General features: G+C 43.7%; 1 protein-coding gene across 2 annotated transcripts in view; it reads left to right on the forward strand.

The window, feature by feature from the left end:
* Nucleotides 1-6,231: 6,231 nt before the first annotated feature.
* The window catches only part of HLF (HLF transcription factor, PAR bZIP family member), a 65,382-nt gene continuing 58,316 nt past the window's right edge, over nt 6,232-13,297 (forward strand). The window contains exons 1-2 of one of the 2 annotated variants that reach the window (XM_020783955.3): nt 6,232-6,926; nt 10,278-10,613. In XM_020783955.3, the coding sequence (XP_020639614.1) occupies nt 6,821-6,926; nt 10,278-10,613 (442 nt within the window). In that variant the 5' untranslated portion in view covers nt 6,232-6,820. The remainder of the gene's footprint in view (nt 6,927-10,277; nt 10,614-13,297) is intronic. The other variant, XM_020783948.3, reaches the window with a different exon arrangement.

Genomic DNA, 13,297 nt, shown 5'->3' on the forward strand with positions numbered 1-13,297 from the left:
TTTTAGTCAGTAGTGTAAAAAAAAAGAGAGGAAGGGAGAAGGAGCTGAATGGTGTCTCTACTTTTAGAGACAGGCAAGCAAGCTGATGCTGTTTTCCTTCTAATCCTGATAGACATTATGCCAGAGTTAACAGTGGTTTAATGTAATTGTGATTCTATGCATGTGCAGCAACTGAGTCAACAGCTCAGTGGTACCTGCATGGATCAAAGTGATACAGAAAAGACTGGCAAATGTTTCCCCAGCATCCCTGGAAAGACAGCCAACCCTTATCCATCACAATGATCTGCTTTGCCTATGTCCTCTTCCCCACAAAGAGAAGGCACAGATTCAGAGGCACTAATGGTTGTTTGAATGACAAAGTGCATAATTCTAGCTCAATGTCCACAATTTAGGTAGCCAGGAAAAGATCAGGATACCTCCTCCTTCCCAGGCCACCATGGTGCTGTTATATAGGCAGGACCTTGCATAAAGAACCCACAGGTACTGTACCTCATGAAGAAGATTTACATCCTGTTGCAGTAACAGTCCCTCCCTGCTGATTATTTTTATGTCCATGTTGTACTTCAGAAGAACTAACATTTGCAAGCCAGAGCAGTGAAGAGGACAATATGCAAAGGTAATATAAACGCTCACATCCAGTTCACCTAGGGAATCAGAACTTAAATCTTACCCCAGGAAGCTGTCAGTGTGCCCTCTACAAGCCTCCTTTGGGGAAATCCAGTTGGCAACAGTAAGCTCAGATGAGGGGAAAGGAGACGCATGACCATGGCCCAAGAGTATCACTCTAATCAGTCAGGAAGAAAACATGGAAGACAAGTTGATGGTACATACATAGGTTGGAGAAATAGTGGTCTCTACATGCTGGGCCATAACGTACATCATTCCTGTCCACTGGCCATATCGACATGGCTTGTTGAGAGGTGAAGTCCAACAACCATAGTTCCCTCACTGCTAGAGGCACACAATTTTCTTTTCTCTTAGCCATGCTATGCATAGCATTGCTTCCATGCATATAGGGTAGTTCTGGAGACTTTTTTTGGCATAGTGCCAAAATATAATTTAAACAATATTCCTGATGAATTGAAAGTCCAGATTTGCACTGCCCAACTCAATTGATCATGAACCAGAAAAATTGTGGATTGAAACCAGAGATGATATTAGGGAAGAATGCAAAAAGACAACTCCTGTATTAGAAAGAAAAGAAAAACCTGGATGGATGATGGAAGAAACACTTAAAATTATTATGGACAGGTGAGAAGCAAAAGTAAAGGTTGACAGAAGTAGGGTCAGAACCCTTAATGCAGTTTTTCAGTGACTGTTGCATAGAGACAAAGAAAACAATTATAACAATCAAGCAGAGAGATAGAAGACAATAGCTAAAGGAGGAAAAAAAGGAAATGTAAGCCTTTGGATAGATCACAAGAAACCATGGGTTATTTTGAAAGAAATGGGTGTGCCTCTGAAGATGGTTGTCCTGATGTATAAGGACAAGAAGCTACCATGAGGACAGAATATGGAGAGACAGCATGGTTTCCTACAGGCCAAGGGGTCAGACAAAGGTGCATCTTATCCCTCTATCTGTTCAATCTATGTTGTTGATTGTTGTTTAGTCATTAAGTCATGTCAGATTCTTCGTGGCCCCATGGACCAGAGCATGCTAGGCCCTCCTGTCTTCCACTGCCTCCCAGAGCTTGGTCAAAGTCATGTTGGTTGCTTTGATGACATTGTCAATCCATCTTGTCCTCTGTTGTCCCTTTCTCCTTCTGCCTTCATATTTTCCCAACATCAGAATCTTTTCTAGGGAATCTTCTCTTCTCATGAGATGGCCAAAGTATTGGAGCCTCAGTTTCAGGATCTGTCGTTCCAGTGAGCACTCAGGGTTGATTTCCTTCAAAATGGATAGGTTTGTTCTTTCAGTCCAGGGGACTCCCCAGAGTCTCCTCCAGCACCACAATTCAAAGGCATCAATTCTTCAGTGGTCAACCTTCTTTATGGTCCAGTTCTCACTTCCCTACATCGCTACTGGAAAAATCACATCTTTCACTATGCAGACTGTTGTTTGCAAGGTGATGTCTCTACTTTTTAAGATGCTGTTCAATCTATACGGAGAGCAAATCATATGGAAAGCTGGATTAGATTCAGATAAAGGAGAATGAAATTGGTGGAAGAAATATCAATAATTTAAGATACATGGATTACACGAACTCACTGCAGAAAGCAACAGTGATTTGAAACAACTTTTGATGAAAATGAAAGAAGAAAGTGCCAAAGCAGGACTGCAGTTGAACATAAGGAAATGAACACCATGACTACAGAAGAACTACACAACTTTAATGTTGATAATGAAGACATTGAAATTGTTAATTTTTTTGTATGCCTTGTTTCAATCATCAATCCAAATGGAGACTGCAGTCAAGAAATCAGAAGACGTTTGAGGCTCAGAGGGGCAACAGTGAAGGAATTAGAAAAGATCACCAAAAGATAATCTTGACCAAAGCCAAGATCATTAACACTATTGTGAATGTATGAGTGTAAACACTAGACAGTGAAGAAATCTGACAGGAAGAAAATTTGTTTGAAATATGGTACTAGAAGAGAGCTTTGCAGACTAACAGAAAGATAAGACAGCTAAGCCCTAGAGCAAATTAAGCCTGAACTATATTTGGAGGCAAAAATGTTGAAACTGAAGCTGTCATACTTTGAGCTTATTATCAGAAGACAAGATTCTCTGAAAAATACAATAATGCTGTGGAAGCAGCAGAAAAAGAGGAAGACCAAATACAAGATGGACTGGCTCCCTAAACGAAGGCACAGGGTTGAGTCTAGAAGAGTCAAGCAGGGCTGTTAAGGACAGGATGTTTTGCAGATCCTTCATTCATAGGGTCATCATACGTCCTAGGCGACTCGACAGCACATTAAAAACAATAATAGAGGCATAATTTAGCAGAAAGCACTGGGCTAGCATATAAGCTGTCACATATGTTACTTATAGCTTTGTGTTTGGGCAAAAAGGACAGCAACCAGAGGTGAGTGGAGCCAACGGCAAAAGTGAGTAGTTAACACACAGTAATGTCTCTCACACAGAGATGCAGGCAGGCAGACATTCACAAATGCACATTCCCACAGAAGCCTTCTGGACTAGCTTGGAGGAACTTGAACCTGAGGTAGGCCTGTGCCCCGCATGCCCTAATGGACAGACGAGCCACCACTGTGGTGCCCCTCTCCATATGGAGGTCTCATGACTCTGTCATCTCCAGCCATTGGATCTTTCTGGCACTGCTTGGTAGAGGGAACATCAATATGTCAACACACCCAGGTTGGAAAAGGCTGCCCTAAGGTTGTCTCCCTTCAATCCAGAAAGGTCAAGCTATCTGTTTGCCTGGCCCGGGAGAATGCAATTTCAACTATCAGCCATGGTCAAAACTACTCTGGACTTGAATTTATTTATTTTATTTATTTATTTATTTATTGAATGCTGGTTCCCAATGACCAGCTCCCTGTGTGAAATGCAAGTGTATCCTGCAATCATCTGCAAAGCTGAAGAAAGCCCTGGGGCCTAGTTTGCCACTGTAGAGGCAAGTTGGGAGAAAATCTCTTGTTCCTTCAAGGCAGCTGGCAAAAGACCTCAAGCCATCCCTAGTGAAGGAGGCTTCTTTCTTAGCAGACCGGATGAAATGAAGCAAAACATGCTCAGCCTGTCCCTTTCGTCTTCATTATTATTTTTGCCACACATACAATTCCTATTTTAATGTCATCCTCTGGGCACATCTGGAGAAAGAAGATTCTTGACAGTATGGGCAGTATCCTGAGAACCATGGCAGGAGCCTAACTGCAATCCTGTAGATCAGTTTGATGAGAGGAAAGTTGAATGGAGTTAGAGTCAGAATCAGGTAGGTTCGGGGTGGACCCAAGGCTACATGTGTGGTCAAACAAAATCTGCCACCATGGCCAAAGAGGGTAAAATCTCAAGTTGTTAGGTTTTGTTTTAAATCACACACTAATTCCTTGAAAGAACACAGTTTTGCTGGTTTGACCAATACAAAATCCTGTCAATATTGCAGTATTCAGATTGCCTGTCCATTGTGCTGAGGATCCCACACACGCATTAACAGAAAAAATCAGTTGACCAACTGGCTTATCCAGTGTAAGCTTTGATCAGTTCTTTGGTATGTGGAAGCTCAGAAGAGGCAGAGAGATGAGAGAAGTTTCTGTTATGTTGTAGGGTGGGGCCACTAGAAAAAAAAAACTACTTCTATATCCTGCTTTTCACCACAAAATAACTCAAAGAAGCCCTGGAGCACAAATATAAAAAAGTAGGTAAAATACACAATGCTTAATACCCTTTCCTACAACTTTGCTCTCTTAAGACTGAAAACTAGTTCTAGCTAATAAGCTCTCCCTCTGGAAGATTTCTGCCTCAGCAAAAGCACACACATTAGCAACTAAGATCGTGGCCACTGGTCCCATCACCTCCTGCAAATAGAAGGGGAAGAGATGGGGGCAGTAACAGATTTTACTTTCTTGGGCTCCATGATCACTGCAGATGGTGACAGCAGCCAGGAAATTTAAAGACGCCTGGTTCTTGGGAGGAAAGCGATGACAAACCTTGACAGCATCTTAAAAAGCAGAGAAATCACCTTGCCGACAAAAGTCTGAATAGTCAAAGCTATGGATTTTCCTGTAGTGATGTACGGAAGTGAGAGCTGGACCATAAAGAAAGCTGACTGCCGAAGAATTGATGCTTTTGAATTGTGGGGCTGGAGGAGGCTCTTGAGAGTCCCTTGGACTGCAAGGAGAACAAACTTATCCATTCTAAAGAAAATCAAGCCTGAGTGCTCACTGGAAGGACAGATCCTGAAGCTGAGGCTCCAAAACTTTGGCCATCTCATGAGAAGAGAAGACTCCCTGGAAAAGACGCTGGTGTTAGGAAAGTGTGAAGGCAGGAGGAGAAGGGGACGACAGAGGATGAGATGGTTGGACAGTGTCATCAAAGCTACCAACAGGAATTTGACCCAACTCTGGGAGGCAGTGGAAGACAGGAGGGCCTGGCGTGCTCTGGTCCATGGGGTCACGAAGAGTTGGACACGACTTAAGAACTAAACAACAAAAATCACAATTCCGTACTGAAAATAGTAACGCCTGATTTCTGCACATTGAATTTAAGTTAAAACTACAACAGCAAGGCAGCTACATTTCCTGGGCACTTGGAAATCAGGCTGTCAACTTGGCAACTGCAATGTATTATAACTGGGTGTGCCTCTGAAGGCAGCTCAAAACTTTCAAGTAATACAGATTATATTGGCCAGAAACTCTTGAGTGGCTTGTGTACCCCACACTCCTCATATTAAAGCAAATCTCAAGAAACTTTCTTGGCTGTCCATTCCTTTCTGGGCCCAATTCAATGTTCCAGTTGTCAACTTTTAAAGAAACTAAATAGTTTGGGACACAAACTTCTAAAAGGTCCCTCCTATTGTCAAGTTGACTGTTCGGATAAGATCTTCTGAAGAACCCATTCCCCTTTCCCAACAGGGAAGGTGGCTCAGGACAGGAACCAGAGGTGCTTATGCGCCTCCCTCTGAAATGCTGGGGTGAGTCAACAATACTGGAGCAATCCCAAGTATGACAATCACCCGCAAGGGAGCGACGAGTGGCATCCTTGGCCAAATCCACAAGAGGTCCTGCATCCACAGGTGTGTATTAGGAGCAACCAGAATGGCACCGACCTGTGCCTGCCTGGGACTCCTCTAGAACCCTTCCTCAGCTTTAGGGCATTCCCAGGAGGGGGAAAGAGAACAAAAGCGGGGAAGTCAAACATTTGGTCCCCGAGACCCGAGTTCTGAGGGACACCAACGTTGGCTTTGCTAAGAGGCGCCGACACCCGCGCCCTTTATTTAGCGAGGCATTTAAGTCGCTTCTGATGCTGGAATCCAGAAGATCTTTTAAATCGAGCAAGGTTTAGATCGTTTTTAAGGGCGCCTTCGCTTTTAGTGTCGTTTGAATGCACTGGCTTCAGAGAACTAGAGCAGCCCCCCATCCAACACCCCGTTTTTCCTCTTCCAACTCAGTTTTTGTTTGAACAGGGAGAGAGGGAAGGGGGTGGTGGGGAGGAGAGGAAACAGGCACAAAAAGCGGCTGAGGCGTCGACGGCAACCGCGGCTTTCGGGGCTGGGCAAGCGAGCGCTAGGGCCTGGCGGGCTCCTCCTCTGCCCGCCCTCCCGAGGAGCTGGTGCGGGGCTTTTGACGTCACTCTTGTCAGTGTCAGCACATGGATGTACGAGTGCGCTGAGAGCCGCGCAGGTGGCCCCAGCCAGCAATTCGGTCGGGGCGGAGCGAGGGCGCTGGAAAGCGGACCTTGGCTGGCTGGCTGGCGAGCTGACAGACAGGGGAGCCGCTTTGCTTTTTGTTTCCTTCCTTCCTGCCTTCCTTCTTTTCTTTCTCTATTATTATTATTATTATTTTTTGTTTTGTTTTTCTCCTGCTGCTGTTGCTGCTGCAGCTGCAGTTGAAACGGGATTAAGAAGACAACCCCGATTTCCCTATAGAGGAGCAAGATCGCCTTCAGGCAGCTGTAACTTCACCAAGGACGCTCCTCTATTTTTTTTTAAAAAATTGCATTATTATTATTATTGCCATTATTATTATTTCTACTCTGAGTATTTGTTATCGCCCCCCCCCAGATCTCTGTGGAGCTCTCCACCGCCGCCACCACCACCACCACCTCATTTTTTTTTTAGTGTGAGAATAAACGGACAGGGAAGAGCTCCAGGAAAAGAAAAAAGAAAAAAAGAGAGAGAGAGAGAGAGGTTGAGAGATTGAGAGGATGGCTCGACCTCTCTCTTTGAACCCAACTTTCCTACCTCCAACCTACGGAGTGCTGAAGTCTCTGCTGGAAAACCCGCTCAAGCTGCCGCTGCATCACGAAGACGGTGAGAGTGAAGATGGATGGAAGGGGGGGGGGGACGAGAGAGCAAAAAGTTTTGGGGTGGGTCGGGCCAGGGTCATGGGCTGGTTGGTTTGCTTTTGAGGCCCCTTCAACACAGGGGCATATTTTAAAAATTAATAATTATGATGATTGAAAACAATGATGGAGTTGAGTATCAGCGGCAAGGCGCTGGCACCTATTTCTTAATGGCCAAGCCACCTTAGAATTAAAGCGGCGCGCTCCGGCGACGGGGCGGAGGACGATCCCCCGGCCTCCTTAGGGGTGCACGCCTGGTGCCGGGTTACTCGGGAGTAAGGGACGACCCCACCACGGCTTGCTTCGGGATAAAGGAACGCGAGTGTAGGCTGTGGAGTGGAGCGATCGCGTCAATGCCAGGCTTGCGGCTTCAGCCTAAAGTGGTTTGGTTTCTTCGAAGGCAAGTTGCCCTGAGTTGAGTGGGCTTACTTCCAAGTAAGTGGAGCTGGGGTGGCGTGGGCAGAGCCCGATCCTGGGCCCTCGGTCCGAAGCCAGCCCGCCCATTACTCCCGGGCCGAGTCTCAGGAGAGGCTCGCCCTCGGTTCCGTGGACAGATGCCCGAGTCAAGTGTGTTGACTTGCAGAGCTGGATCCCGCCCGCTTGTAAGGTGTACCGGGGTTATTTTCAGTGCGACGCCGACAGGGTTGAACTTCAATGGGTTACTGTGGCGTGGAATTAAATAATAAAGGAGGTGTTCGCTAAAACTGTGTTACTTGAGATTTCTGGAACAAGTTAGGAAAGGGAACCAGGTCTGTTTGTTGTTCTTAAGGCACCTTAGAAGATTACTTCCTAATGAGATTTAACACAATTAAAAGTGTGAGTGTGATACAGTGTAGTCCTGTGTTTGCTTAACTCGGAAACAAATCCCGTTGTTTTCAAGGTGACTTGCTTTTAGGTTAGGGTACAGAATTCCTCCTTTAAATGTCCATTAAAGTTTGCATGCATATTCAAGGAAGTAATATTTTAAAATATGTGGGTGGGATTTTAAAAAAATAGCAACAAATATTTTGGGGTGGGGGAGCTGAAATAAATACTAGCAATCCAATTTCTTTCTCTCACCTACGTATGAATTATGGAATCATTCCATTCTTGTACCCTCTCCAGCCTGTATTCTATGGATTCTGAAAGTTTAGACAGATGGCGACATATAGATGTACATTTCAGCTATGAATCTGCATGGAATCCAAAGTGAAGACTTATCAAATTATCGGAAAATAGCAGAAGGGTATTCTCAGTATGTTAGATCAGTGTGAATAAACCTCTTCCCAAGGTTCTGAGACCATGTGCAACATAAAACTTAACACAACTTGAACTTCATTTCCTCTTAAAAGCCATAATAACAATGCCTGTTAGCGGTTTTAAAACCCCTAAGCAGTTCTCAGGATGTTGTATTTCAGTTTGGTGGTTTTCATACATTTGCTGTGTAGGCTGGTCAAACACTTCTTTATTTGGAAGCATATAACAATTGGTTCAAGAGGGGGTCATACTCCTGAGTAAGTGTTCAAAAGAGTGCAGCGTTTAGCCTTATAAGTGACACACAGTACATTTAGGGAAAATATTAGATTTTTAAAAGAGATTAATCATTTCCCTGGAGGTTGTGTGTATCTGGAAATAAAGTTTAAAGGGGAAAAATCATGGCAAATCATAAAAGCCACTTGTTGACAGTTGTATTACTTCTATGTACAACTGTGCTTGGTAAGCGTTCAAGCCAAACATTTTTCAACCACTGTGTTGTTTGAGAAACCTGTTGCTGTTCTCTTATCCACTTGTCCTGCATAGTGACCAATATGAATACTACTTTCCTAGATTTTAATTCTGAACCTTGATGATTTGGATCAAGCTGCCAGTTAAACAGGAGATGTTTAATTAAATCATTTAACTGTTCTTTTTACACTGATCCACAGCTCCAGAAAGCTGTGAATTTTTATTCCCCCAGATGGAGAGAAAAAAAAAGGGGGGGGGAGAGATTAACTTCAGTCCCTCCCCCAAGCCATTTTCCCAATCAAAAGTTCCTCCTGTGTTTGTTTTTGCTCCCTGATAGATTTATTCCCTGACCTCAGAGGCAAACAGTTCATCTACTCAGATGACCTCAAGCAAATGTGAACTTTAAAAAACCAACCAAAAACCTAATAAAAACAAGCATTTGGATGTGGAGGGGAGCAAGGTGCAAAAGAAATTTTGCTCAAAACAGGATCATGGGCAAGAAGGTTCACTACTCTGTCCCCTCCTCTCAAATTCAGCTGCCTTTTCATTAAAAAAACAAATGCTGAAAGCTCAACTATTGCTTTCCTCCAAAATGTGTGGTTTGGCCCACAGTTCTGTAATGTTCTGTTCAATAGAATTTTAAAAACCCTCAGCACAGTCTGTTGTTGCAAAGTTTCACTAAAAAAAATCTCTGTTGTTGATCTCCGCGCAAATGACCTTTGGCCTGTGCCACTAGTTTGGATCCGTGCAATTTTTCATATTAGTTTGAAAATGGCTCTATCTGTTGCTGTATTTCTTGGAATGTTCTCATAGGCTAGAATCCAGCATACTCTTATCACCTAGGAGTAGATACCACGGAATATAACAAGAACTACGTCTGAGGAGACAAACATAGGATTACACTGTTTATCGCTTGTATATTCTAGCCTTAATTTTAATTGTGCTTGTATGGGGAATAGTAGAGTTGAATATCATCTTTTGGTTCCTTAATTTTTTTAATTTGTCTAGTCGGTCATATTCAAGAGCTTGTGAGGACCAAGTGATACAGAATACATCTGTTTCCTCTGGCCTAGGCAACTGGACTTTTTAAAAAAAGGAACTTGAACTTTTAAATGAGATGTTCAGCTTTTGTCTCTAAGATATTTGCCAATTTGAGTTCCATTGAAATGAACAAGGGTAGCATAGGAGGAGTGTGATACTCTCTCAGATTGATTCTTTTTAGTGGGATTTGCACTGGACCATCTCCTGATGGATTCTGCCCTCATAGGTGACTCCTGATACGATTTCCTCTTTGAGATCTGAATGCACTGAGGAAGTCCTGGAGGGCTGTTGTTTGAAGCTTACAATTTGCCCGAAGCCAAAGAACTCAGATGAATTGCTAATTAAAAACAGAGATGGAAACCATGCATAGATTTTAATGAGTTGGAAATTTATCCCAAGATCTTTTAATTCTGCCCCAAATGCACACACAGCCTGAAAGGGAGATTTGAGTAGCTGGGAAAAGGTCAGCTCCTAGAGGTGTTTTTTTTTTAAATATTTTCAATAGCAGGAAAGAGATTAAAATACATTTGTTAAAAACACCGACTTTCTCCCCCATCCCACCCTTTCTTTTTAGCATTTTATAAAGAAAAAGACAAAGAAAAAAAGTTGGATGACGACAGTTCTAGTGCCACGGTCCCACAGTCTGCTTTCCTGGGGCCGACATTATGGGACAAGACCCTTCCCTACGATGGCGACACTTTCCAGTTGGAGTACATGGACCTGGAAGAGTTTCTCTCAGAGAACGGCATTCCGCCCAGCCCAGCCCAGCATGACCACAGCCCACACCAACCCACTCTCCAGCAAGCTACCTCAGCTACACCTTCCGTCATGGACCTCAGCAGCAGGGCCTCCACGTCGGTCCACCCCACCATGGTTTCTCAGAACTGCATGCCAAGTCCAGTCAGACCAGGTAAATAGCCACATGAGCTTTTCTGCAAATGTTCAAGTGTAATACACAAGCGTCCTTATCACTCTGCATGATATGTATATATATATATATATACTGTATATCTCTCTCCTGGTGTGTCAGCCTGCTGCGGAAAAACAAAGTCTTGTTGCTACTTAGAGGCAAACATGTTTCATTTGGGATAAACTTTAATGGCCTGTATTTGAAGATGTGGGCTACAGTCTGCTTCTTCTTACATCCCATAAATCTTGTTCATCTTCCAGGTGTGACAAAGCTCCTAGTTGTTAATCTGTGCATGCTCTCTATATATTTATTCAGTATGGTGCATAGTGTGTGAATGACAGGGTGCAAGGGTTACTTGCATCCCGATCATGGACACATTGAGCCCTATTTAGGTAAGAACATGGTAAAGCTGCTTTTTGGAAAGTAACTTCTGGAATCACCTGGTCAGGCAGTGTCTGTGCTGGCTGAGAATTCTGGGAGCTTTTACCCCTCAAAAAAGCTTTGCTAAGTTCTGGATCCTGCCCACGTGCCAAGCAGAAGACAAAGTGAAGCAGATGTATCTAAGATCCAACAGAAGTCTAAGCATCCTGTAAAGCTGGCCTACAGTATGATTGTAGAGAGGGTCAAGGAGAAGCTCTGGAGCACATTGAGGCTGGAGCCTCTGGAGGAACACTAATATGCTCCCCACAGGGACTGGACCCTTAATTCATTCCAGTTTTCTCTGGTAGTTCTGCTCCCCACCAGTTGGGCCATCTCTTGATTGTCTGGATGGAGGAGGGAGAGGAAATCTGCATGGGGAGAGGATAACCTGTGCCGCCCTCTAGGAACACACACCATGCCAAAGAAGATGGTGGCCTACAGTACTCATCTCTCCTCAGAGTTTCAAAGCTGAGGAGGAAACCAGGGTTCCACACCTAGTGTTTTCCTCATAACGTTTATGGGGGAGGGGCATTTCTGGAGCAAGCTAGTAGGTGGAGGTGCTTCTTTCCCTTGAGAATGTCCCACCAGATTATTTCTCTCAACATATTTCCCCCTTTGAGCTCAGCTGTGAAACCTGGAAAGAAGCCCAGCTAGAAGAGAAATCCCTGAGGAAGGTCATGGAATGTACAGCAGAGGATTAATAGAGTGTGGGAGGGGTTCACCGCTCCTTCCTCCATTCCGCTGGCTCTCTCTTATGAGCATATCCCTCCTGCATTTATGTTTTCTTAATAGGTGCACATTTGGGAATGCTCGCTTGCCCATGAAGCATGTAGCTGGCACGGAAATCTTCCCATGTAACGGTTAACGTGGACCATTAATTGCCAGTGGAACTCACTCTTTACAAGATCTGTGCAAACAATACTTTGTCTGACAGGAAGCTGTTAATGGGCACGCTTCCAGGAAATGTCACCGTCCACACCTAATGTTTCCTTGTGGGAAGTGCTCAAATGATTACTCTGAAAAATCTGTCAGGGAATGTGGAATATTCTGGTGGAAAGGGGTGTAGTGCCGTGATGTTCAGCAAGAAAGTTGTAAAACTGCTTTTAATGTTCTTTATTTAAACTGGAAAAAGAGTCTGAAATTTGTTTTTTAAAAGTCGGCTTCAGTGCTGAACACACTTATTAAGAAGCAAGTGCTGCCTGCCCACAACACTGCCATGTCCGCTGCTCAGTCAGAAATAAGCAGGGATTTTTTTTTTTTTGACATTTCATTTGCTAATCCATTCACCAAATGAAAACAGGCCTTTTGGGGGTTTTGTCATATTTTATTTATGCTGAAAACATGTGGGCATTTTGAAATCTGCTGAGTGGTAACTATACGCACATCCAGGGACAAATAGGAGGGCTGTCCTTTAAGAACCAGATGGCCTGCAGAGTTGCCAAGCAGAGGCCCTAGAAGTACATTTAAAGTGGTAGGGCTCAAGATTGGCAGGCAAGTCATTATGAATTAGGTTTACCTGCAGGTGCACTTTTACATATGTTTATTTAATAAGCTAAATACGTACTCTCCAAAATCCTGTTGCTTAGCATAGTAAATCACATTAGGGTAGGCCCACTGAATCTATAGGGATTTGATGAATCAAATTGTCCATAGGTTCCATGAATTCAAACAGGCCTGCTCGAATCTCTTTAGCATGGTAAGTTGCAGTTGGAGTGGGCCAAGTTGACTCAATGGAACCTACAGTGGAGTTGGTTCACTAAATCCCCATTGATTCAATGGACCTACAGTACTCTAGTGTGATTCACTATACTAAGCAACAGGATTTTGGCCACAAAATCTCTTATACGGTAGAACCTTGGTATGTACAGATTCAGGCATTTGCAGTAGAACATGGACTGCATCCTCTGCAGATACAAGGTTTCTTCTGTATTCTACTTGACATTGACAAACTGAGTTTCATGATACAGCTGAATGAAATATGGCTGAAGAATGAAATCGAGCAAATAGAGGACTCCATAAGACCTTATCAAGTGAATGCAAAGGTGGCACTGTAATAGGGATGTAGTCAAGAATTTGAAGACAAAAACTTGTTATTTTCAGGTTCTACAAAAATTGCTGTGTTGCTACTGTGGACTAACATGGCTGCCTTCCCTGAAGGTTCTGCAAAAGAATAGGTAAAATAGGCTTAGGCAATATATGAAATGAGTGGGATATTAACTGAAGTAGCTAATAGAATCATAGAATAATGGAGTTGGAAGGGGCCT

Source organism: Pogona vitticeps, chromosome 2 (assembly GCF_051106095.1).
Source record: "Pogona vitticeps strain Pit_001003342236 chromosome 2, PviZW2.1, whole genome shotgun sequence".
Taxonomy (NCBI): domain Eukaryota; kingdom Metazoa; phylum Chordata; class Lepidosauria; order Squamata; family Agamidae; genus Pogona; species Pogona vitticeps.